The sequence below is a fragment of the Panicum hallii genome, chromosome 2 (assembly GCF_002211085.1).
Source record: "Panicum hallii strain FIL2 chromosome 2, PHallii_v3.1, whole genome shotgun sequence".
In the NCBI taxonomy this organism is placed as follows: domain Eukaryota; kingdom Viridiplantae; phylum Streptophyta; class Magnoliopsida; order Poales; family Poaceae; genus Panicum; species Panicum hallii.
In genome coordinates this window covers 55,074,399-55,099,088 of record NC_038043.1, presented here as the reverse complement: position 1 = coordinate 55,099,088, position 24,690 = coordinate 55,074,399, and the positions used below count along the sequence as shown (strand labels likewise).

The window sequence follows — 24,690 nt, the reverse complement described above, 5'->3', positions numbered from 1 at the left end:
TTGTTTTGGCGCTGACATGGGGGCACAAGCCCCCCTAGCCCCCACATCGGATACGCCACACTTGTGCCATGTGCATCATGACCAGCGTCCACCGCAACGCACACATCATCATATGCATGGGCGGATCTAAAGTGGGGGCTAGGGGATCAAGGGTGAGTCTATGAGGTGATAACTGGAGAACCATCATCCGAAGGATATGTTAGATGGGTCGTCATCAGCCTAATGACGGAACTGTTTTTTGCGCGCCAGTAATTTCACCTAAACAGGAGAAAAATTCTATGCATGCGAACAATGATGCTGACACCATCCACATGCATGCAAATTCGGAACTAAAAAAGCTATAACTATAATCAAATGTCCAAATTAAATTTGGGTTTCACCATTGTCTTTCTTATGAAAAGATCTTTAAAACAAGACCTCACTTGACTATATTTGCATGATATTTTTTAAAAAACATTTATTAATACTGAATAATTAATTTCAGCTACTGGGAATAAATATTTTAACACCGCGAACAAATAACTATTTTCTATGAACAAAAAGTTAAACATGACGAACAAATAATAATATAGTATGAACAAAATATTAAACATCACGAACATTTAATTATATATGATAAATAATAGAAAATAAATATTGCGAACAAATGAGTCAATATCACCGAACAATTTAGTCTACAAAGCGAATAAATAATTTTGCATTGCGAACAAATTAGTTACACGTAGACAAATAATTTTACATGAGAAACAAATACATCTACATCCCAAAAAATATTTTTATAAGTATATATACACATGCTAAATAAGTTAGCATATAAAGAAAATAAATTATTTCAAACCCCAACTTATGAGTCTACAATACAAATAAATTAGTATACATTGATCATGACTCACTCTCAAATGTGAACAAATAGCTTGATACTATAGTGACAGGTAAGTATAGATCTGTTATCATCTGATTATATGAGAAATAAATATGCTTGATAAAAATTATAGAAATGATAAATTATAAATTCAAACAAAGATTATGTACATGAGATTTATAATCAGAAAAAGAAAGAAAGAGAGAGAACAAATAAATAAAGAGATACAAAGGATTGGGAAAAGAAAGAAAAATAAAAATGGAAGGAAAGAAATAGGAAAGAGAAGAAAAGAACAAAACAAATAAACATAAGAATAAAATAAATAGACAAGGATAAGAGAAAGTCAAAATAAAGAAAAGGAAAGAAAAAGAAAAAAGAAAAGGAAGGGAAGAAAACAGGAAAAGAAAGAAACACGCGGAGGGAAGAAAAAAAAAGAAATGCATTTGGATCATACTATGGGGATACTATCTGGAGGACCGTGTCGTCTGATATACATCCACCTAGCAGATCAAAGTGGATGGTGCCCACTAACTAAACAGCATGTGGCACGTAAACTTGGGCCATACTACCTAGGGGACCGTGTGGTGTAATATATATATATACACACACACACACACCCATGTAGCACGTCAAAAATTGCTGGGGCAGTACAAGATGCCGCATAATTAATCCTTCAGGTGAGAGGATTTGCAGCGCGCATGACATATAGTCACGGCGGGGATCAAGCCTCTTACCTCCCCAAAATCAATGCATACGCCCTCTAAACTCCCCCTCCATTTTTAGGAACGAAGAACGAAGAAGAAGAGGGGAGAAAGAAGAAGAGAAGAAGAGGAAGAAGAAGATAAGGGAAATGAATCTCCTATTTACTTAGCTACTGGATTCGCCAATGATCATATGTCTCACCATCAGCTGAGACGTGGATATTGGGTTTTTTGATACATGACGTTTTTTTGGTTTGTTCCTTGACGACCATGCATATACTCAGATGTATAGTCTTCATACGTAAGTACGGTTGCAGCATTGAAGAAGGATCACAGTGGAGTGGAGGTGGAGCATGCAAGCAGCTGGCGCGTCGAGCAGTCACGATGATTGAAGTACCGGAGCTTAATTAGCTAGCTGGTCTGGTCAGGCATCATATATATAAAAGGGGTCGAGCCGCACTAAATGCAGTCGAGCTCTGTGTGCGTGCACCCATCATCCGTACCTCGCCCAAACGCCGTAGTACGTGGCGCACACACGTCCGGGAAGGGAAGCGCATGCATGTCCGAGTCCGACGCTGCCGTCCGTCCGTGTGGTCCCCGGTTCGTCAGCCGTGCGTACAGGTCGCTGCGCCGACGAGAGAGGAGGCGCGCGCAGCGCAGGACGACGACACGGACACGGACGGGGATCTTGGTGGACAACACGAGCGGGGGCGTTGTCCCTTTGCTTCTGACAGCCGATGCTCCTCGTTGGCAGAGGTACCGCCACGCGCAGGGGCTTAAACAAAATTAAACGCGCTCTAATACAAGTTTGGCAGCGCTCCAAGTGTGTGCTTAAACAGACTGGCATAACAGCCTAGGCTGTGTTTAGTAAAGGCAAAAAAATTTTTTCAAAAGAATCTTACCAATTCGAAATACTAAATAAAATCTATTTACAAAACTTTTTGCATGGATTGGGTTGCAAATCGCGAGATGAATCTAATGATGCTAATTAATCCATATTTAAGCAATAATTAGCGGATGGTTACTGTAGCATTACCGTTGCAAAATCGTGGATTAAGTAGGCTCATTAGATTCGTCTCGCGATTTGCAGACCATCCATATAAAAATTTTTATAAATAGACTTCGTACTTCAAATTAGTAAGATTTCTTTAAAAATTTTGCGTTTACGGTTCTACCTGTTTACGGGGCGGACGCAGGGCCGTTATCAGAATTCAGAAGCCCTGACGCGCCAGAGAAAGGCCGGCCAGCAGGGTCCGTCAAGACGGTCAGAGGCCTCGCAACCGGCAACCAACTAGCCGGAGACGCGTGCCCGCGCAGGGATGACAGAACATGAGATGCAGATCCGAGCTGTTGTTGGCTCGATTTCAGAGGGGACCGTGGTACTCGCACGTACCACCGTACCGCGAATTCTGGCTGCACAGAGTATCATCGCCCTGTTTAGTTTTCGGCGTAAAAATATAAAAAAACCGTAAACGCAAAGATGCTAAAGGAATCTTACTAATTTAAAGTATTAAATGAAGTCTATTTATAAAATATTTTACATGGATCGGCTGTAAATCGCGAGACGAATCTAATGAGCCTACTTAATTCATGTTTAGCAACAGTAATGCTACAGTAACCATCCGCTAATTATTGCTTAAATATGGATTAATTAGCATCATTAGATTCATCTCGCGATTTGCAACTCATCCATGCAAAAAGTTTTGTAAATAGATTTTATTTAGTATTTCGAATTGGTAAGATTCCTTTGAAAAAAACTTTTTTGTCTTTTTGCGCCCTGATATAAACAGGCCCCACGTTCCTCTCCTGACAAAAGCACGCCCATCAACAGCTCAAATGCATCGTGTACAGTATTCGTTTTCCGCTACGGCACTACCGTACCAAGTACCAGGACACCCATCATCAGTTCATCACCCATGCATGGCATAGCACTCATAGCACTACGGCACTCGTAGTTTCTTGCACTTTTATCTTCTTTATAGTCTGTCTTCATGGATGCATGCATTACTTTTCTTTCCCTTTTGCATTGTTCAAATGGGATTTCATCATGTATCCCATATGGACGAGATCTAATGCATAAGTGGACAAAACCAGCCTTTTCTCGAAGCTTAGTGAAACAAAAACAAAAAAAGAGTACTAGCAATACAATCCAAACCTAATCCGCGAGCAACTAGCTAGTTAATGTCTTAATGGGCGGGCCGGGGCACCAATTATTTGAAGTGATCCAGATCAAGCACGCCCCAGCTGCCACCTTTCCGCAGCGGACAGCTCGGAAAGCTACGGACCGATGGGGATTGCAGCAGCCAACATCTCCCCACCTCCAATCCACTGTTCCCAGGATCTTGATGCTGCTGATCCGCGCATCACCCACCACAACCACGCTATACTAATACGCTGTTAGGTTAAAAGTTCGCCTCCAAACCTTTGACTTGGTACAGAAAAGAATGGCGAAGAAATCCCATCTACACGAGCAGGTAAGAAGAGAGAGAGAGAGATGGATGCGGATTGGATTGATGAGGAGTCAAATGAACTCTTCTCTTGGAACATAAACAAACAGTACTCTGTACTCGGCACCAGACTCATGAGGATTGGGGGCTGATGGGAGTCGTCTTGAGGCGATTGCGTGCAGCATGATTGGCTTAAAAAAGGCTTGTGTGCGAACGTACGTTTGTCAGGCTCCAGCTTGGCCAACAGCAGGTCCAGCTGTTGGCCGCATTAAGAAGAGCCTATTTTAGTGTAAACTAATCACGCTCTGTACGTCGACGACGCTGATCGATCAGAGGTGTATGTGCGTGATCTTTCGGTGGCCGCTGACATGTGCGCTTTCACATACGCTTCTTCTTCCACTGCTGATTCGGCAACAGTGGCTGGTGTAGTAAGGGTCTGTTTAGTTACCAACGCAAAAACGCAAAAAAACCTTAAACGCAAAATTTTCGAAAGAATCTTTACTAATTTGAAGTACTAAATGAAGTCTATTTACAAAAATTTTTGCATGGATGGGCTGTAAATCGCGAGACGAATCTAATGAGCCTACTTAATCCATGTTTTGCAACAGTGATGCTACAGTAACCATCCGCTAATTATTGCTTAATCATGGATTAATTAGCATCATTAGATTCGTCTCGCGATTTACAACTCATCTGCGCAAAAAGTTTTGTAAATAGACTTCATTTAGTACTTCAAATTGATAAGATTCTTTTGCAAAAAAAATTTTACTTCAAATTGACAATATTCTTTTGCAAATAGACTGTTTGTTTGGGCTTATAGATTATACTATCCAGCTTATTTGGTAGCTTATATAATCTAGCTTATTTTTTCTGGATTAAATAAGCTGAGTCTTGCTGTTTGTTTGCCTAGCTTATTTGGGCCCAGCTTATTTGTCCTAGACGTGTAAAGACAACAATGCCTTTTGGTACTAGACTTATTCATTTGCTTACTATTTTCACAACATTAGCAGTTTTGAAGGTTAGGGAGAGAGGGGCGCGTGGGGAGGGGAGGAGGGAGTGGGCTGGTGGGACCCAATGGCAATTGCGGGTAATTTGCTCCTCTTTGCCATGGGTAGTGGGTCTTTTGGGTAGAAATAAGTTGAAATAAGCTCCACTTGACTAGCTTATGAGATTGTGGTGTTTTTGACTCTAGATTATATAATCTGAGCAAATAAGCTACCTGTTTGTTTCCTTTACATATTATTTAAGTTGGTTTGTATAATCTGCTTATTTAAGTTCAAACAAACAGGCCCTTAAACAGGCCCTAACATAACCATACAAATCGCGCGCCCTGCATCGGCCTGTCTACTCCCGTACTAGTATATTCCAGGGACTCGCTGGCCCTTGCTGCCACCGTACACGCCACCCCCGGCCTCCACATGTTCCAGAGTACGGAATCTGTGACGACGACGCATCTCCAGACCAATTCAAAGCCCAGCAGGGTTTTATAATTTGAATCCCTGCTTATCCGGTACGCCCTGCTTGCTTCATCATCTGTAGGGCATTCTTCTCCTTGTCTTTGGCAGTTTTCTTGATCGAACTCCATTCAAAATTGGTGAGGAGACCCAAATGGGGACGGGGGCCCAAGTGGGCACCGAACGAATCGACCGTTGGATACCCCGCGACGTAGCGCGCTTCCGCACCGGCGGATCCGTCGTCAGAAATGGACGAAAAGATCAGCGAGGAAACCGAGGATCGACTCATCATGCGCGCCTTTAAGCCGGCCGGCCGATTAGTTTGGTGCGCCGGCGCACGTCCGCCGCGGCGGTTCGTCCCCGGGACGTCGGCGTCACCGACGAGCAATGTGACATGGAACTACCGCATTCCGCCGCGGGTCAAGAGACGGGGGTCCCCCGGGCCACAAATGAATTGAACTGAATTGAATGGGATCGCAAGAAGCGACCGTGGGGCAGCGACGGGGCATGCCGCTTAGCTAGCTAGCTAGGGTAGTATCATCTTGCGTAATCAGGGGATGATGGATGGGCGGATGGATGCAGGAGCAGATGGCAATGCCGCACCTAGAACGAATTGACCTTAGCATCCTTCTCATCCTTATCCGGCAGCACCTACAACGAACTGAACGAGGTCAACACGCGTCTTGTGGTTGTTCGCAAACATGGGAAAAAAGGTTCAGTAGGAGCCGCATGGTCGTCCATGGTTAACTTAGGACGAGTAAAAGACCAGCAAGCCACCATGAAAAGGCAAACATTGCAAAGTCTACGTCAGGCGAGATGATGCCACGCGGGTGTGAAGGGGACCTACGACTTGGGTGACTAATCTGGTATCCTGCACTGAGGCACTGAGCTGGCGCGGTTCTTAGTTTAAGCGGGCAGGCGTTATCAGAGGTCAAAATCAAAGTTGTACGAGTAATAAACAAGCCGCCTAGCTCCATGCCGCGAGCGAAGACTTCGGGGGTTCGGGACGGGTGGGTTTCTCTGGTTGCCATTTGCCAAACTCGTCGTCGTTACCGAAAGTCCAGCAAGTTGCCACGCGAACGCGGCGCCCGCGAGGAGGTCCACGAATCCGTGTGCCGGCCGGAACGGTACGGCAAGGCACGCCGTGCCCCGGACTGGACACCCGTGTGCCCTCCGTCTTGTACCGCGGCCACACACGGGTCATCACGATCCTCGTGGCTGCACGCACGAACGCATTCTGCACTTGGGTTTGGGCACCTGGCTCAGATGGAACAGCCCGCGGGCGCTGTCCGCCATGTGGTGCTCGTTCACACCGCCGCGCGCGCGCGGCCGGCGCTGCCGACGGATCGAGAGCCGCCTTCCTCGCCCCTCGGCGCCTTTCGCCAGCATGTCAACGCCGCGGCTTTTGTTTAGGACGGGCGGCGCGTCGCGCACGGCGCCGGGTGAATGGGTGATCGCGGTCAAGCAAAACGGGCGCGTTCCTCCTGCCTGAATAGCTGCGCGCGCGAGTTTTCTGCTAGGCTCGGTCGCAGGCGTTGCTGGAGCCCAACCCAGCACCGCGCCCCCGTGCGATGCAGCCCAGCTAGCTAGCGCGGAGGATGCGCGCCCTGCCGCCGAGTTCACGCAGAACGCGCGCACGGCGCACCCCACAAAACGAGCGCGTGCGCGCCCAGACGGGGGAGATAACAGTGATAGCTGACAGGCGTGCTAATGTTAATCATCTCGCATGTTTGTCACTGTCGCAGCTTGCACCCTGAGAGACATGCGTGCTGGTCCTGGTGCACAGGCACGAACGGCTTTCAAAAAATCGAGACGTTGCCACAAGTCCGGCACCCCAACACATCAAACTGAGCTATCACAATCCAACCAACTTTATTCATACCAGACACCTTCCTGTTTTACCCGACGCAGTCACACGACAGGGTGTGTTCACTTCGGAACTGCTGACCTGAACGCAGCAGCTCCGTACTCCGAATCAATATACCTGCATTCTGAATCCTCCAGGTAGAGTGTACTCTGAAGAAGTAACAATAGAGCATAGCTAGCTTGTCGATACTACTGGGAATGATACTCTAGAATGCACCACACACCGTATTGTTCAGAAAGACAAGGCAAGTACCATGAGCTCACTCATAGCGGTAGCTCTAGATCATAACACACTACTTCATCCGGTAACAGAGAGAGACCTCTCTCTTCGTGAGGATCTGCGGTATCCCTCCTCGTAGGGGCTCCCGCTTCTCGATCTGCTGTCAACAGGTGAGCGGGAGTAGGACCTCTCCCTGAGCCTGTGTTTGGGATTTGGAGGTGAAGGAGACCTATCAGTGAAGCAAATTTGAATTGTATCAACGAGAAGTGGATAATCTTTAGGGCCAAGATGCAAGGGCCAACACATACCTTGAGTAGCTGCGGGAAGGAGAACGGCCCCTAGAATAAGGAGGGGACCTAGAGCGAGAGTACCTCCGATCATAAGAACGGCCCCTGCAAAGTGCAGCAAACAATGAATAGAGAAACAGTGTGCCATTCAGCAGCAAGGTAGTCGCAGGGGAGAACCGACAAACCTGACTCTGTCCCTAGCTCTCATCTCTTGAGGCCTCTTCCTATTCTCCTCTGCAAATACAACAGCTATTTGCCTGCCAAGAACTAGCTGCCCATCCATATAGTACTTTGCATCAGCAGCATCTTCTGGATCATAATACTGCACAAAACCAAATCCTCGGGGCTCCCTGTAGTGGGCCCAAGAAAATTCTATATGAGAATTAAAAACATATGCTCATTTTCAAGGATCAGAGGTTAGTAGAAGTATTTCAGAGCGCACCAGATATCAAAGAGGTAAAACTATATGGATATTCACATGGTTGCTGATAGAAATAAGAAAAACAAGTTAAACAGGTAAAAGTGCATAGGTTGCTGCTGACCTTGCACCCATGAGAGTTCAAATACAAACTTGAAACTCTTCATAACTTGAGTATCTCTTAAACTTGTAACTCTAATTCTTCCCTTCTCTTGAACAGTACTCTTAAGTTGCAGATCACTTAACTGAAATTCTCTATTTCTTCCATTTCTTCAACAGTAGTCTTTTAAAATTCTCTATTTCTTCCTTCTCTTCAACAGTAATCTTTTAAATTCTCTACTTCTTCCTTCCCTCCAACAGTAATCTTTTAGACTTGTGTCTTCAAAAAATTATTATCACGTTATCTCAAGACTCAAGAGGTGGAAATAGTAATGATCTTCAAAAGTATGTTTCTATGTCGATACCAGAATGGCGTAAAAACATATTGTCTTAAGGCCGCAACAATTTGTCCAACGCCACACAGTTGAAGTGAGAGCATAAATTGTGCAATGCCACACAGTTGAAGTGAGTGCTATGTTTTTACAAGTAGATTCTTACCCAGTGTAATAATCTCTTGGCAGATATATATCTTTAAGTCGGCCAAACTGTCCGAATGGGCGGCGAAGGTCTTCTGGCCTGCACTCAAAGGACTGTTTGTCAGAGGTGATGAGACACGGGAAGAAGGAAGTTCCTATGGGGACACTACAGTATGATGAAGTCTCTTTGGAGACACTACAGTATGATGGCATGAACATGCACATAAGAACCATAACCACGAATAAGGACTGGAAAGGCATAGAGAGAATAAATAGATAGAAATATACATTCGTTTTCAGCCAACCCTGACTTGGCTAATATACATTCTTTTTCATGCATACATCTACAGCAAACTTTGTTATACAGCACATCAACAAGCTGTGTTAGCTGCTATTGCAGGAGAAAGTGAAAGTTGGACAAATCTTTACCTGCAATCCCGACGGAGATTCCTGACCAAAAGACTGGTTGGGAGATCTCTGCCACGGCCACTGTAATGATCATGGGGGCTTGGGCTGCGAGCCCTTCTCCTGTAACCCCTTGGTGGCGAAGGACTGTAACTGTAGCCCCTTCTCATGTTGATCTAGAATGTAATCAATAACATGAGCAGAAACACTATAGTTCAATCAATGCAGTACTGCTAGTGATTCATCATATTAGACATCAGTAACTTCCAAAATCATAATAGAGTAGTGGATGCACAAAGAAACACTTTCAAAAAGACAACTAAAAAAGGAACAGTTTAATCACCAAGTACCAACTTTTAAGAAAACACAGCTTGCGAGCTTCCTACATCTCAAATATCTCATCACTAGCTCCCTAAAAGCTAAATTTTAGGAATTCGTATGCAACCAAATAGTAGAATCCTAGGTAAAATTAACAGTAAAATAACAAGATAACTGCCGGTCCTCAACCAACCGAGTGTAGAATCATAGATACACTTAACAGCCAAATAATGGGTACATCGCAGCAGATTAACACCCCGATGCAAGATAACCACGTAATACAATTAGCTTCATCATGGATACGAATCCTCAAGAATAATCACACAAAACTAACGACAAATTCACGAGCAAACTGTGAAAAACTAATAAATCGTTAACGACAACAGTTTACGCAGTAGACCGTCGCCAATCATCTACTTACTGCGCTCATCTGGATCATAATCTAGGCAAAACAAATGACTTGTCTGGCCAATTAACATCCAACTTGTCCGAAAATTAGGGTTCAGAGATCACCACGAACGATCAATTCCCCCAAAACAGCTACTCGTCAAAGTTCGCAGCTAATCTGGCCGCCTTCAAAAAACTAGAAAAAACAATCTTCGAGGCGAACTGCGAGAAAGGAACACAGGCACGCTTACCGCAAACGAGGCCGGATCAGTCGGGAGCTCGAGGGGGGAGGAGGAAGGAGCGCTTCGATTAGTCGGCTCGTGTCTGGAAACTTCGGGTGGCAACGCGAGAAGGCGCCGGCGCTTTATCACGCGGACGGCGGCGTACAGCCGTTGGATCGGGACACGCGCTGTAACGGAATGGCGTTGGACGCGGCGGATGCGGCCCTGTGGGCTCTGAGGGTTGTTGGGCAGCCCAACTAAGAAGAACGCCCTTCTTCTTGAATCGCACACACTAAGCCCATCAACATCCAGCCTACCCACACCGCCCGATTCGAGGCCGAGCGCGGTGCCTCTTTGCAGGCTTGCAGAAATGCAGCTGCCCTCGGACACTCGGCGCTTCGAGATTTTGATCCTTCTGTAATTCTGTTTGATCTTGATCTCCTCTAAACAAATGTGGAAAAAAAATGGAAGTATGAAAACCTAGAAGAGTGTTCCTGGGAAAAAATAATAAGACAGAAGGCTTTTGCAAAGTGGTGAGCTAAACCTGTGACATATGCTCAGAGATGAGAGGGACAGACTAATGCGCCTTTATTGCAATGCCCAGTAAACACAAGCTTCAGAAAAATGGACAGGTCTAGAAAGGATTATTACTGGATTGAAGACAGGAAAGCAACTGGAATTTGCGTGTGCCTGTGACTGAGAGCTGAATTGGCAGATGTGGGGTGCAGTTGATCCCACAACAGCAGTGGCGAATCTAGAATGCGAATTTAGTGGGAACTTATTTCCCCCTCTTCGTCCTCCCGCCTCTCTTTTTCTTGTTCTTCCTCCTCCTTTTTTTCCTCCTCTTCATTCATGGTTGAAAATTATTGGGGTGTCCGGGGGCTCCATTGGTTGCCCCATACAACCAATGGAGCCCCTGGATCCACCCCACAAGCATCCATACTCAACCTTTGTATTCTTTCATATTCGTCCTGATCGGGATCCCTACATATTATTTTGTGTTTTGCTTAGTAGTTTTCTATGGAAATGTAATATCTGCATGGGCCAAAGAGATCAGTTTGCGAATCAGCAAGAATTATCTAGGTCCACATGTTTGAAAACATTAGCTCAAGAAAGAGAAGCATTTGAGCCAGTCCAAAGACTCTTAAGTCAGGACCCCATAGCTACTGTCATGTTCCTCTCAGGTCGCAGCATAGCTAGCATTTGTGCTCACATTCTATCCTCGAGATTGTAGCATCAACTTCTTTTTGTCACGTCTCTCTATTTTGTTCAGAAGAATGCAGAAGGAGCATACCAGGTTCGCATCTTTAAGTCGTTTATATATATATATATATATATATATATATATATATAAAAGATTAGGAATCCATTATCGATCCATAGCGATGGTGATGTGGCCATTGTGTTTTCCACGATTGACTACATGGAGCCGCACTTGATGGTGACTCCATTTCCGTGTCTGATGTGGTAGTACCAACCACCTACGCCATTATCTTCCCTCCACATGGATACCCTATAAGCATGTAGAACAAATGGTAAGGTACAAGAGGCATGGAGAATATTGTAAAACGAAAAGGCTGAGCCTTTTGCTGAATCTAGTTCTCCTTTCTTGAATTTCAAAAGTTGAATATGCAAGCAACATGAATGAAAAGGTAGAAGAAGAGGAGGACAGAACCGTTGGGAAACTTTAGAACATGTATACTACTAATCTTCTTTTGTGGACCGATGTTTATGATTCCTTATCAAATTAAACTCTTAAAATTTCATTTCTTCCTTTTTCCGAGCAGAGACAGTGATTCCTCCCTGTGTGAAAAGAAATAAAAATTAATGGAAAAGCGCAAGTGCAAACGAGACCATGTTGATTGATCATTAGAGATTTAGCGCATCATCAAGAAGGCTTAATTAGCATGCACATAATCCACTAAACCTATCTGTGGTCACTGGTTACAACAACCAAACGAGAAGTGATCAGTGGTCGTCACAGGTCTTGTGTTCTCTACTTCTCTTCCTCGCCCTTTCTGCCTGCTCAACCCACTCACCCCCACACCAGAAACCTGTCGATTAACCCCCCCCCCCCCCTCCTGGTGCCCTGCCTTCCTCGTTGTCTTCTCTTCCCCCACCTTTGGCCGTGTTTCGGCAGTATTTAACTCTGATTACTCCTTCTCTCATCTGTCAGTTTAGCAACTATAACTGCCTAATTTGTGGCCGGAAGAAAATTTATAAATGCCTAATTAATCGTCGTCAGATATAGAAGCTATTAGAGCCAATAAAAGGGGGGAAGGTCACACATTCAGCTTTCCTTCCTGGACTCTTCTCGAACTCCTGGAAGCAGGAGGTCAGGTTAGAAGGTTCCGGGCTTCCATCTACAAGAAGCAATCGGCGCAGCTCTGTTCTGTTTCTCCTGGCTCCTGCCATCGTCTGGTAGCTCCGGTTCAAAGGTACGATCCCTCTGAATTCCCTCTTCTTCCTGTTGGCAATTCTGATGCCCCTGCCGGCTTCATGGATTCTCTTTGTTCCTGTTGAATCCCGCCAGTTTCCCCCTCTTCGATCATCTATCTTGGACTAGGTTTGTCAGGTTTCTCTGTTCTTGGTGTCGTCTGCGTACTCGTATTTTTTTTCCAGTTAGTTCCCGTCGAACCCGTACTTCTGCTGAATTCTTGAGATAGGCGCGCCGCCCCTCGCTTCGAAATTCACAAGCTTCACTGAACTCAATCTTTCCGCGCCCCTCTCTTCAACTGGCAAAGTCTGAAGCTCTTCGATCACCTCTGTTATTTCTGCAACAAATTCACCTTTTTTTCCATGCTATAAGGTTGCAGAACTAGTATTGTTGGATCGTTGCCATTTGATCAAACTTACTGAGTATTACTAGATACATGATTCGTGTTTCTCTTCATGGATGAAATTAGTACTTGAGGATGTGCAGAGAATTTCCCCTAAAAAACATAGGATATGCACAATGCAGCGAAGGATATGGTTTCCATGTAGCTAGATGTTTCAGCTTTACCAACCGTTGTCAAGTTTAAGCGGCACAAAAGAAAAAAAAAGTGGTGTTATGAGTTCATCCCGGACAAAATAGTGTCATTTGGTTGCGAGCACTCAGGAGTAGGCATAGAAAATTCGCGCCTGACCGTGACCCTCGTGCTTTCACTATCCTTGCTTTTCAAGAGTCGTCTATTGTTCGGCTTCTGTTGCATCATGGATCATGGTGGGTATACTATGCAATTCGCTCCAGAAGGTTGCAGGGGTATAGTAGATTTTTTTTTCTTGAGGATTAAAGTAGAATTTCATGATCGCAAACAAAACCAACAATGTAACGCAGCGTGCTCCTCCCAATTGGCACATTGTGCACTGCAATCACAAAATACAAAATCACGTTTTAACAGGAGCACATTATTGGATACACATCTCTCCTGCATATCACTGCAAAAAAGTAGTAGTATTGTGTGCCAACAATATTTTTTTCAACGTGACCATGCTCAAACTCTGTTTGCTATGGTTCCTTCAGCAGTTTGTTTGCTGAATTACTTACCTCATCTCATCTTATGTCTTTTTTCTCCCTCGATTAGCCTATCTGATGTATGCACTCACATTGTCATCGTAGCAGGTGGCTGTGGAGAATACTGTCGGTTGGACACTGGAATAGTAAAATGTTGGACAAAAGATTGCACGGATGCCTGCTTCTTCTAGTCTTCCTCCTCGCGAACGCATCAGGTACGTGTGACGTAGCTTTCTCCATGAGTCCCTTCCCGTTTCTTTCTCACTTTCGTTTTCTCGTTATTGAGATTCCCAAGGTCTCTGAAAAATCAGTGGAGCAGCAGCTGTGGTTGTGAATTGTTTTAAGCTGGAAAAATATCTACATACTATAACACAATATTGTCTCTGATGTTACACGTCACGACGTCCTCTGCTCCGGCAACGTGCAGGCAGCCATGCTGAAACCACCGTCGATTCAGAGGAAGGCAAGAGGCGATCCCTGGCCACGGGGAGCGGCATGTTCTGCGTGGCGATGCAGGGCGCGGACCCGGCGGCGCTGCAGGCGGGGCTGAACTGGGCGTGCGGGCAGGGGCACGCCGACTGCACGGCCATCCAGCCGGGCGGGCCGTGCTACAAGCAGAACAACCTGCAGGCTCTGGCTTCCTACGCCTACAACGACTACTACCAGCGGAGCGCCAAAACCAGCACCGCCTGCGACTTCAACGGCACCGCCACCACCACCCCCACGGATCCCAGTAAGCAGCCATGCTCTAATTTCAGAAGATCTTTACTACTTCCATGCAATCCTTTTTGTATCAGGATTCAGTCTGCTGGGATTGCCAAGATTCAGTTTCATGAAGCTTGGAAGCACCAATGATGACTGTAGAAATTTCTGAAAAGATGACTGTTAAATTGCACAAAACCTGACAATATTCAGTAACTCAAATTCTTGTCTGGTGAGCAATGTTCACGAGCTCTCTGATCTTTGAATTCCCATTTCAGGTTCGGGGCAGTGCGTCTTCACAGGAAGGTGAACATGTTCAGAGTACAGAACGGATCGTGTCGCACATGCCATTCACCGTCAAAGTTCAGAAATGCTCATCAGCTAACACGTAACGTTTCTCTTGGCACGCAGCTCCATGGCCGGCGGCACTCCGGCGGCAAGCGCCCCCAGCGGCCTGTCCCCGTTCACGCCGGGCACGGGTGGCTTCGGCAACGGATCGTCGTCCTTCGGGAGCCCCACGAGCAGCCTGGTCCCTTTCGATAGCGCGGAGAGCCTCCTGTCCCGCGCGCGGTGGGCGCTCTGTGCCCTGCTGCTGGCGTTGCCGCTCTTCTTCTTCCTTTGACCAGCAGCAGAGCAGCGCATGTACATTGAACTGAAACATGGGGGCAGCGAGGGCCGCTGCTTGCTAGAGCGTTGTTACAGTTACATGTTTTGTTCGTCAGTAGATCTTGTGTGGGTGTACATGTCAGGATCGCATTGGATGTGTTGGGAGATTACATAAGCTGCTACACAGATGGATCGTCTGTGGACTGGACCCGTCATGTTTCCTTGTGTTTTGGTCTCAGATTCGTTCATGGTAGAAACCCAGATGTAAATGAATCAACCATGTATTCATGTTGCACAAAGATGGTTCTCCATGTACAAGGGACGGTGCACAGATCGTGAGCGATTCTAGCTTTCAGAGGCTTCGTCTCTGGCAGATGCCGTCGCGTCGAGCGTTGGCCTGGCCCTGGACGCTGCCGCCTTCTCTCGGCGGAACTTCCGGAAGTCGGCGATGAGGCCGACGTCCACGTCGCGCTTCATCTTCTCCGCCAGCCTCGACAGAACCTGCACTTTCAGAAGCCGAAGCTTTGAATCCTGACCAGTAGAATGTGCAGACGACACGCACACGCAATCCAACCATCTTACCGATTCGGCGACGCCGCGCAGGACGCTCTCCGGCACGAGGCGCAGGGGCGGCGGCAGGACGACGGTGATGGCGATCTCGAGGTGGCCCTTCATCCGGCACCCGGCGGCGCGGCCGCGGCTCCGGTCCGCGTACAGAGACCCGCTCACGCCGAGGTCGAAGCTCAAGGGCGCGTAGCCGCTGTCCAGTCCCCACAGCTCCCACTCAGTCTGCAAAACAAACAAGCGCATTTCGATCACCACTCGCAGTTGCTGGAATGCTGGTAGGTACACGAAGAACTGGTAAGCTTAAGCTGGGTCAAGCTTTACGCACGATTCGGAGCTCGAGCCCGCCGGCGCGGTGGCGCAGCTGCATGACGACGACGGGGTGCACGGTGAGGAGGAGGAACTGCAGCGGCAGCATCTGGATCCGCCACTCCCCCTGCAGAATTCCGCTCATTGTTCAACCACCCACCAACCAATCGATTCGGCGAACGGACTGACGAAGAAAATCGACGGAGCGGGGGAGGGCGTGAGGGGTGTTTACTTCGCCGAGCCGCTCGCTCCTGCTCTCGTCGGGGAACATGGCGCGGAACACGCGCGCGCGGTCCTGGAGGTACTCGTCGAAGGAGGCCTGCACGCACTCACACCACACGGTTCGGAGCAGCTTCAGCTCTCGCCCCCAATAATCCACATCCATGGCAGGCAGATTGAAAGCGGTGGGTAGGCAGGCGGCTTAGCTTACCCCGGGGGCTTCGTGGAGGGGCGTGTCGGTGGAGATGCTCGCGCTGTAGGTCACGGCGTCCGGCGACGACGACGACGGCCGCACCCCGGCCGCACCGGCCTGGGTCCTCACGGTCACGCCGCGGCGCGGCGGCGGCGGCCTCCCCGCCGCCCACGCATTCCGCGCACCGGCAAATCCTGTGCCAACAAACGCTCTGTTCGCCGTGGCGGCGCCTGGGCGGCCGCGGCTGCTGCTGCTGCGGTTGGCGCTCGCTGCAACCACCGCCGTGTTTGCCACGGCGGCCATGGCCGGCCGTCGTGCTGCCCCACCCCCCAAAGCTAGCTGACACGCAGCGACGGAGCAGAAGCTGGTCAGTGGTCATTCCATCCCCTTGTGGCCTCGTGTGATGGGGCCGAGCGACACGCCGCGGCCGATAAACGCTGGCCTCACAAACGTTTTACGCCAGTCTGAATGGGAGTTCTATATATGCAGAATTTATGATATTAAATTATATATTATATCATCAATTTTGGAAAAAAATAAAAAAATTATAAAATATGAGAGAAATTTTATTATCATAAAATTTATCTAGCATAGTTACCGACCTCTCAGTTTTAATAAACATACTATAGAACTACGCACTGGTCTTGTTCAGCGCGTTCAAACGTGCTCAGTGCTCATCGCCAGCACCAGCAAACCCTGAATGGATGTCCTTGACCCTTTTTTCGCCTTTTTGATCGCGCCGACGTGGGCAGCTCGTCTTGTACGAAATTTACGCGTGTCCGTAAAAACAGAAGGCTGCACGCGCGCATACGCCACTCGCTATCACTGACATCAAACTCTTTTTTTTAATGGCACTGACATCAAACTCTCCCAGACTGAAAAACTAGACAAGACATGGTAGGCACAACGTCATGTTCTGCGTTCAGAAATCAGAACAAGATCACGAACACGAATCGAACCGCTCATGGCTTATTCCACGCCCCTCTCACAGTTTCCCCTCCGCAGTCCGCACGAAGAAGACAAACAGAGCTCCCGCGCGCGGCCGGGCGGGTAGCCGATTGCTCCCCCTCCCCTCCCCTCCATCCGGCGGCCGTGCTCCCCACCGCGCTTCCAACAGAATGCGCGGTCGCCGCCTCCTAAACCCCCTCCCACTCCTCCTCACCCCTAAACCCCCCTCCCGCCCCCTGGCCGCCCACTTCCGCGGCGCCCGCGCCCGCGCCCGCGCCGCGGCCCATCCGCCCGCACCCTCCCCCGCGCCGCGCCGCGGGCCCCTGGCCGAGCCCGACGTCGGCATCACCCGCTTCGCCTCCCCCGTCCCGGGCTTCCGCGGCGCGCTCAAGCAGCGCTACTCCGACTTCGTCGTCCACGAGGTCGCCCGCGACGGCGCCCTCGTCCGCCTCACCTCCTTCGACCTCCCCGACGTCGACGAGGTCTCCCTCTCCTCCCGCGCTCCCGCGCTGCGGGTTTGGATTACTGGGCCGGGCTGTAGTCTTATCGGGCATCCCTGTGGCTCTGACCTCGCAACGACCGCGTGGTGCTTGTGGATTTGCAGAGTGGAGGTAATGCGGAGGGCGGCGACGCCGGGTCGGACCACTCCCGGGCGCTGGAGTCGTTCCGGCTGCTCTGCGGCGAAGCGGATCACGACGCGTTGAGGAGATTCCTGGAGAGGGCTTTGGAGGGTGGAGATGGCGATTTGTCGTCAATCATTCTCTCAGCTGATGCTGATAAGGCTCATCGCTCGGTGGGTTTTGGTTCTCGCAGTCGTGGTTCCGATCGCTCCTGGATGATCAGAGTGTGTCATTGTTCTGTTATACATTGTTTTTGTGCAGGAGGTGCACGAGTTCATCAAGAGGAATTTCAAGTTCCTGATCACGGATACTGTTGAGCACAGTGATGGCACTCAGAAATGTATTAGGGTGCGGTTGGGGTCAGGGCCACGCGGTGGGAGAGGGAGGACTAAGAGGGGCATGGGCAGTTCAGGCTGGAGAGATGACAGGCCGTTTGATAGTAGAGGCTCTACATCCTGGCCTTATCACCTGGGGAAGTTCCTGAGGTGATGGCATTTTCTTTTTTGTATGCATGTATTATTGCATGGTTTTCAATCTGTACCTGTGGTGATAAGAATATTTTAGGATGTGCATTTGACTGAAAATCGTATTTGATGTCTTTTGAAATGTAACTAATAGTAAGCAATATTACCAGGTTTCACCTTTACAAGGAGAACAGAGACACACAAGAAGCACTAGGAGTTATAGGAAAGATGCTAGGGGTTCAGGTAGGTGCCATGCTCTGGTTGATCAAAGTGCATTTGCAAGTTTTCTGTTTTGAGTTGCTGAATTCATTCATCGCTTTCTGTTGATTGGTTAGTGGCATTAATTTCCACAGCCAAGATCGTTTGGAGTTGCAGGGACAAAGGATAAACGTGCTGTTACAACCCAACAGGTACGCTCCGAGTTGTTTCCATTGATCGGTTTACTGGACAATCTGGTCAACATGGTCTGGTCGGGAAACGAAGTATCTTAATAAGCTTTATCAGATGAAAGTCTGATCTTAGTGGTACTGCAGCCAAGAAAACCTTTATCAAAAGCATATATGATGTAGTTTCAAATGAAATACTAAGTTGCATATATATTTTTTCCCTGTTGAGAATTTTCTGATTCACCATCTTTTGATCAGGTGACGCTTTTCAAGGTACATGCCGGTAGGTTAGCCGCTCTTAATAGCAAACTTATAGGTATCAGAGTTGGAGACTTTAGGTAACTAGTAAAGCATGTGAACTATGGACCCCTTCTAATAAAGTCACTGACAACTTAACTGCAAATATTTCTCCAGTTACGTGAACGAGGGCCTTGTTCTTGGTCAACTCAAAGGGAACCGATTTGCAATTACTTTGAGGTGCGTATTCTCCTTGCCCTTTGCAGGTACCATAGTATGTCAGGTACGGTCTTAGTGAAATTGCTTGCTCTTTGCCCGTGACCAATGTAATGTTTATGCTGCACATGGACTGTGAAACATGCCATCAGAGTCATGATAAAATGTTTGGTGGCTTTCTTAAGACAATGTTTTCAGCTATTGCATGGCGGTTATAAATTTTATGTTACAACTTAAAAGGAATTGTAAAATTTTGGCCTTCATTGTGGGCTACTATCTTTAGTCCATGCACCTGTGCCATGACTTGTTTGGTGATTAAAGAGCGAATGGACAATTCATGCTTCCCATTTCTGCCATTTCTGTCCAGGAATGTTGTTGCAGAATCGGATGATGTGATAAAGGCTGCTGTTGATGGCCTGAGTAAAAATGGATTTATCAATTACTACGGCTTACAGGTACAGGAAACATACCATTTTTTGCTAGCCAAATTCATACTATTTCTATGTTTTTGTGTGAGGTATAGTTCATCATTTTTTACTGTTATACCTTTTTAAGAAATATCTTTTTCTGTTTGTTATTCTGCAACTCAGAAAAAATGTTTTCATTGTGTTTGGTAGCGCTTTGGTAGTGGTTCAGTACCTACTCACTTTGTTGGTGCTGCTTTGCTTAGAGGAGAGTGGAAACATGCTGTCAGCTTGATTCTTGGTACAGGGGTAGGTGATAATCTATTTTCCCTTATAAATAACTAAATATTTTATGTCAAGTGTGAAGATTTGCAACTTAATTTCACTATGCAATGAATGAGGTGCAGGTACATTATAAGAGGCATGGTGATATTGATGTAGCACTTAGTGGCATCCCTCGACATCTCACAGTTGAGAGAGCTATGGTAGGCTTTCTCTTTTTCCAGACTTACCTGTTGCTTAAAATAAATGCGTATACCTTTTCCTTTCTAGCACATTTACTACACATCTTCTGGATACATGGTCCTGGAGTCCTGGTGCTTGTGGAGCCCTCTTATAGATACAAACTAAGATGTAGGTGTTTGTGTTTCCTACCTGCCACAAGCTTGCTTTACTACACAGTACACAGTTTCTGTGAACTGTTACGGTGTTGATGCAATGCCATGCATGAATTTTAAGGTCAGCGGTTCTGCTTCAGCTTCAGCTGCAAGTTAGGAAGCTTGGAGAGGTAAAGCAGGCCGGGTGATTGGTAATGGTGAAATTTGCTCTATTATTTGTAGGCCTGGCTAGACATGTGCGTTAAACTATAATACTAGTTTAGGCAGCTTAGGTCCTATGCAGCACCATGCAGTCCGTCTTGCACGCAGCAGTACGAAACATGGAGAGACACAATTATATATGTTCCATGCTCCATAATATCATAGTGACCTAGTTTTATTAAATCATCTGTACAAAATGTGGCACTCAATAGAGAAAAGTAGTCAACTTACACATTAAGAGGTAATAAATAAAAATATTCCCTTTCTGTGCTGCTATTTTCATGTTCCAATATTCACGAATTTATCGTGAAGACCATATTTATTTTTTCTTTTATCATTTTAAGATTGACTTATATTGTATTAATGTGGGAACCTGAATCATGCTCTCTTTCATTTCCAGCTTCAGCGTTTAAAGAAGTACCCTGGCAACTATCTACAAGCACTAATGGCTATACCTAAAACATTGAGACTGATGTATGTTGCAGTATATTGACCAAAATTTCCATTTTTATTGTTAACTATGTACTGAAGAATGTAGTACATCACTGTTAGTTTTTTGTATTTACTGTGTGCGCTCTGGTACTCAAATAGAACCATGCTGTGCAGGTATGTACATAGTTACCAGAGTTACCTATGGAACCATGCTGCAAGTATGAGAGTTGAAAAGTATGGTAAGTCTACTTGTGCATCGGATTCTGCTGTTCATTCAGGCTGTTGGTCTAAAACTAAACTTTGGAATTCTAGCATATACTCTTGTTTTGTCTTTATATGCTAATAATGGTTGAACTCACAGGTATTTTACAAGTTGTAGAGGGTGACTTGGTCTACAAAAAGGGGTGCTCTCTTGGAGAAGCAGCTACAGTAGATACTTTTGATGATGATGATAGGCAAACTACTTCACCTGAAATGGAAATATCTTATGAAACACTTCCTGAAGAAGTGATCCAGTCTGTGCAGGTTTGCTATAGAGAATTGTTATAGAAATACTTATACTGATAAACCTGTGCATAACACTGATATAACAATATTCCCAATCATGAAATTCTCTTGTAGATAGCTGATTCCGAAGATTTGTTGAAGGCAGTTTACACTTTTGAGGATGTTGTCCTCCCTTTGCCTGGGTGAGGAGCACACGCTTTATGCTTTACAATTTTGTGTTTCAAGTGTTATCCTTACCTTTTCCACGTGCAGTTCAGAAACATTGCTTCCTGGGAATGATGTTGCTGAGATTTATCATGAAATAGCCAAGAAGGTAATGGATTTTATCATGAACTTTACAGTTATTTCCGAGGATTGTTGCGGTATAAACTGAAAGAACATCTGTGTTGATAAATAGTTAAATATGCTGTGCAAGCATCTTGTGCTTTTTATGCCCAAGAATGGATTTTTTCCCCGAAAAATTTGGTTTACATTTACATGCATATTACTTGGAGCATATAGTTATGATATGTTTTTTTTTTGTCTGAAAGCTATGGTGAGGAAACAATTTGTTAGGTCAGGAAGTTGGTTTGAACTTTTAGCATGGCTGTGCTACAGGTTAATATGGTATCTCTTTTTAGAGAAATTTGTGAGGTTCACAATCTTTGACAAACTTGTGGAATACAAATTCTTCCAGTCAGATTATGAAGAAAGTGAGTGAGTTTCAGACGTTCAAATGATTTCTTATCTAACTATTGCCATAATTTTTATCTAATTTTGTGACTCAGGATGGTATTAGCCTGATAGAGAGCGTCCATGGGATCAAGTAAGTCACTCTGTCACAAGGTCCATTTGCTGCTAGCTCTCCCCTCTTTTGAACAACTTTATTGTCCTACGAACTACAATCATACAGTGCCATCATAAAGTGAATTCAGATTACACCAGAAGGATAATGAGGACTTAAAAATGACATTTATCTATGCAGAGTCAATATTTTGTGCCTTACATATTGGGAATATAACCATTTTGCTTCCTTACACGCAATATACATGAAAGGGCAGCGGAGCAAGTTCTTATCTGCCATATATTTCCTTGACTGTCATTTGCTAGGGACTTCTCGATTACAGGAATGAAAGGAGGTTACCGTCGAGTACTCCAACGACCTATTGCTTTTGAATGGTACACACACAATACAAGTAGTGTTTTCCTGTTTTGGTCAATCAAATTATTTGGTTCTTGTCTTTTATTGTAAGTTCCCTTGAAACTTTATCTATTTATGCTGTAGTGAACAACGTAGATGAACAACCCTATTCATTAGTTTTTTTAACGGTTGCAGGGACCTAATGACTTACACAGATGAAACTGTACCTTTAGTAGAAACCGATTTAGCTGTTCTATCCAAAACACAGCCATCAGAAGCAAATAAGCTGCCATCTGATGGGACTTCCAGTTGCCCATCATGTGATTCTGGCTTGGATGCTTCATTGGACACCTCTAGGTCAACCACTGATGGCACTGAAGCTAGCTCAGAGAAAACAAAATCTATTGGCATCTCAGATCTGTTGCCCAAGAAACTGGCTGTAAAATTAGAATTTACTCTACCAGCTTCATCCTATGCCACAATGGCCATCAGGGAGTTGACGAAGACTTCAACTTCGGTATGTTCCTGATCGTTTAGTTTATTTGGGTTTCAAACAGCTTCAGTTATCTTTGCTAGTCCATTTCATCTTTTGGTCCTTGAACCGAACCATTGCGGCTCCACCAGGATTACATGATATTCTTTAATGGACTGTTAGTGCAGTGGCACTTCAACGCCTGAACTCATCCGCCAGCATCCTCTCTTGTGCATACAGGTTGCTTACCAGAAAACATTGAACTGCTGAGCCCTTTCGGTAAAATGCATTATTCACAAAAGCTGATCTCCATTGGGACAAGACATCATGCAGGTTTAGCAGGTATGCCACATGACTGAAAAATTCCTCACTACAATAATTTTCATCAAGGACTTCATTCCATGTTATAATTTTTCGGACTTTATGTTTGTGCTTGCAGTAAGACATTTCTATTAAAAAATCACATGCTTGAGCGTACAGCTTGGAGGATCTCTCTACTGGAAACGACTGTTCTCGTTTAAATCTGACATCCAAGTTGAACTATTTTCTGAAAGAAGTCGGCGCCGTTGAAGGACAAGCACCGTGGGAGTGTTGTCATGTGTGTGGTTTCACGCCTGGAGTACACGAGGCGGCCGATTCTCTTACCGTCAGCCGCGGCAACTGTCTCGACTGATGAACAAAAAGAACACTGTGCAAAGGGGCCCGGAGTTTGAATTGATGCTCCGTGTCTCCCACAGCCTCGGCGTCTCTCTGAACGTCAGTCGTTGTTCCGGAAAGATTATTCTGCAGCCGCCGCGCCCGTGCAGGCATGCACCGTGCATGGGTTGTTTTTTTTTTGAATGGAAACCGTGCATGGGTTGGTTGACCACCTGTTTGGCAATCAACAATCATCCCTGTTACCTGTACCCCCATTGAATCTTTATGTATTACTGAAAATCTTCTATGATACAGTATAATCCGTTCTTTGACGAACATCCAATTGACGTGACATGGATCAGTTTCTAGAGGGTAAACATGAAACATCAGTCGGATAGAAGCCGGACAGTGACAACCTAGGAAGCGCTATTGGAAGAGATGCGCTACAGGAAGAAGAATTCAGCGAAGACATACGTGTCTTCGCCGGGGGAAAACTTGAGGTACTTCTTGTTTATTCACTTCTAGCCGAAACAGAAGCAACGCTGCCTCTTATATTGGCGGCGCCACTAACGATCCGTTGGATACATGTGGTGGCCTGGCCTAAGTGCATGTTATGGCCTGCCTGTGCGAGACTACGAGTGCGATTGCACAGGACCAAGAAGCAGCAGGTCATGGGCTCATGGCACATCCGCACGTGCAACAGTTAGCAAGTTGCGCAGTCCGTTATGACCCAATTAAGAAAGGCAAACATGGTGCAAAACTCTGCAATTGTAGTAACAAGTACTTCATCACATGTTCAGGTACGTCCCAACAGAAACTGTATGTCAGAAAAGGTAAAGTTTTGGTAAACGGAAAGTGTATAGGACCGAGTGACGCATGCATGTGCTGATGTGCACTACAAAATAGGAAACTTTACCACATTACAAAAAGGGATACTTTATAGCATTTTTCGCCCTTCATTGGCTATGGTTGCAACTTGTTTAGTGGATGCTGGACGTGTCAGGCAGTCGATGCCAAAAAGCATATATGCTTGCCCTGAGGGAAATGCCCAAAATTTTCTTAACCTCTCATAAGATCTTATTTAATCAAGCTTTGATTTTCCAAGATGATGTGTCCAAGTACGCTTGTTTAATTTCAGTGGTTTCTGACTTTTGCTATTATCTCGCCTGTTTCTGAAAAG

The 24,690-nt window shown here is 46.0% G+C and overlaps 4 protein-coding genes across 8 annotated transcripts; 2 read left to right on the top strand and 2 right to left on the bottom strand.

Moving 5' to 3' along the window:
• Positions 1 to 7,312: 7,312 nt before the first annotated feature.
• Positions 7,313 to 10,332, bottom strand: LOC112879475 (serine/arginine-rich SC35-like splicing factor SCL33). Of its 3 annotated transcripts, none has more exons than XM_025943733.1 (6): positions 10,192 to 10,332; positions 9,260 to 9,411; positions 8,853 to 8,930; positions 8,023 to 8,187; positions 7,859 to 7,942; positions 7,313 to 7,749 (listed from the first exon to the last, which is right to left on the bottom strand). In XM_025943733.1, exons 2-6 carry the CDS (start codon positions 9,403 to 9,405, stop codon positions 7,629 to 7,631), a joined length of 594 nt encoding a protein of 197 aa, XP_025799518.1. In that variant the 5' UTR covers positions 9,406 to 9,411; positions 10,192 to 10,332; the 3' UTR covers positions 7,313 to 7,628. The 3 variants fall into 3 exon arrangements, with proteins under 3 accessions (XP_025799518.1, XP_025799517.1, XP_025799519.1); XM_025943732.1 differs by having other exon boundaries at positions 7,313 to 7,779; positions 10,192 to 10,331; XM_025943734.1 differs by lacking the exons at positions 8,853 to 8,930; positions 9,260 to 9,411; positions 10,192 to 10,332 and adding an exon at positions 8,380 to 8,603 and having other exon boundaries at positions 7,313 to 7,779.
• A 1,893-nt stretch (positions 10,333 to 12,225) lies between these two features.
• On the top strand, positions 12,226 to 15,238 carry LOC112882449 (glucan endo-1,3-beta-glucosidase 4-like). Of its 2 annotated transcripts, none has more exons than XM_025947513.1 (5): positions 12,226 to 12,599; positions 13,763 to 13,872; positions 14,085 to 14,390; positions 14,638 to 14,665; positions 14,771 to 15,238. In XM_025947513.1, the coding sequence occupies exons 2-5, from the start codon at positions 13,809 to 13,811 to the stop codon at positions 14,979 to 14,981; spliced, it is 609 nt and encodes a 202-aa protein (XP_025803298.1). In that variant the 5' UTR covers positions 12,226 to 12,599; positions 13,763 to 13,808; the 3' UTR covers positions 14,982 to 15,238. The 2 variants fall into 2 exon arrangements, with proteins under 2 accessions (XP_025803298.1, XP_025803297.1); XM_025947512.1 differs by having other exon boundaries at positions 12,227 to 12,599; positions 13,766 to 13,872.
• Positions 15,231 to 16,668, bottom strand: LOC112882447. Its single transcript, XM_025947511.1, has 5 exons — positions 16,269 to 16,668; positions 16,071 to 16,157; positions 15,858 to 15,965; positions 15,548 to 15,754; positions 15,231 to 15,466 (listed from the first exon to the last, which is right to left on the bottom strand). The coding sequence occupies exons 1-5, from the start codon at positions 16,551 to 16,553 to the stop codon at positions 15,311 to 15,313; spliced, it is 843 nt and encodes a 280-aa protein (XP_025803296.1). The 5' UTR covers positions 16,554 to 16,668; the 3' UTR covers positions 15,231 to 15,310.
• Positions 16,669 to 17,197: 529 nt separating this feature from the next.
• Positions 17,198 to 23,853, top strand: LOC112883330 (pseudouridylate synthase 7 homolog). 2 transcript variants are annotated; one of them, XM_025948612.1, is made up of 20 exons: positions 17,198 to 17,680; positions 17,803 to 17,991; positions 18,080 to 18,303; positions 18,453 to 18,525; positions 18,636 to 18,692; positions 18,927 to 19,006; positions 19,083 to 19,145; positions 19,489 to 19,576; positions 19,739 to 19,834; positions 19,933 to 20,010; positions 20,744 to 20,817; positions 20,950 to 21,014; positions 21,137 to 21,300; positions 21,397 to 21,464; positions 21,535 to 21,595; positions 22,050 to 22,087; positions 22,372 to 22,509; positions 22,598 to 22,919; positions 23,115 to 23,216; positions 23,314 to 23,853. In XM_025948612.1, exons 1-19 carry the CDS (start codon positions 17,369 to 17,371, stop codon positions 23,142 to 23,144), a joined length of 2,220 nt encoding a protein of 739 aa, XP_025804397.1. In that variant the 5' UTR covers positions 17,198 to 17,368; the 3' UTR covers positions 23,145 to 23,216; positions 23,314 to 23,853. The 2 variants fall into 2 exon arrangements, with proteins under 2 accessions (XP_025804397.1, XP_025804398.1); XM_025948613.1 differs by having other exon boundaries at positions 17,200 to 17,680; positions 22,372 to 22,440.
• The last annotated feature ends 837 nt before the right edge of the window (positions 23,854 to 24,690 follow it).

Coding starts and splice junctions, on each gene's coding strand:
- LOC112879475 (XM_025943732.1), bottom strand. CDS start 9,405: ATGAGAAGGGGCTACAGTTACAGTCCTTCGCCACCAAGGGGTTACAGG. Junction 7,943..8,022: donor AGAGCTAGGGACAGAGTCAG/GTTTGTCGGTTC, acceptor TGCACTTTGCAG/GGGCCGTTCTTATGATCGGA. Junction 7,780..7,858: donor CCTTCCCGCAGCTACTCAAG/GTATGTGTTGGC, acceptor CTTCACTGATAG/GTCTCCTTCACCTCCAAATC.
- LOC112882449 (XM_025947513.1), top strand. CDS start 13,809: ATGTTGGACAAAAGATTGCACGGATGCCTGCTTCTTCTAGTCTTCCTC. Junction 13,873..14,084: donor CCTCCTCGCGAACGCATCAG/GTACGTGTGACG, acceptor GGCAACGTGCAG/GCAGCCATGCTGAAACCACC. Junction 14,391..14,637: donor CACCACCCCCACGGATCCCA/GTAAGCAGCCAT, acceptor TTCCCATTTCAG/GTTCGGGGCAGTGCGTCTTC.
- LOC112882447 (XM_025947511.1), bottom strand. CDS start 16,553: ATGGCCGCCGTGGCAAACACGGCGGTGGTTGCAGCGAGCGCCAACCGC. Junction 15,755..15,857: donor GCGGGCTCGAGCTCCGAATC/GTGCGTAAAGCT, acceptor TTTGTTTTGCAG/ACTGAGTGGGAGCTGTGGGG. Junction 15,467..15,547: donor TGCGCGGCGTCGCCGAATCG/GTAAGATGGTTG, acceptor CTGAAAGTGCAG/GTTCTGTCGAGGCTGGCGGA.
- LOC112883330 (XM_025948612.1), top strand. CDS start 17,369: ATGCGCGGTCGCCGCCTCCTAAACCCCCTCCCACTCCTCCTCACCCCT. Junction 17,992..18,079: donor CTGATAAGGCTCATCGCTCG/GTGGGTTTTGGT, acceptor GTTTTTGTGCAG/GAGGTGCACGAGTTCATCAA. Junction 18,526..18,635: donor GAAAGATGCTAGGGGTTCAG/GTAGGTGCCATG, acceptor TAATTTCCACAG/CCAAGATCGTTTGGAGTTGC.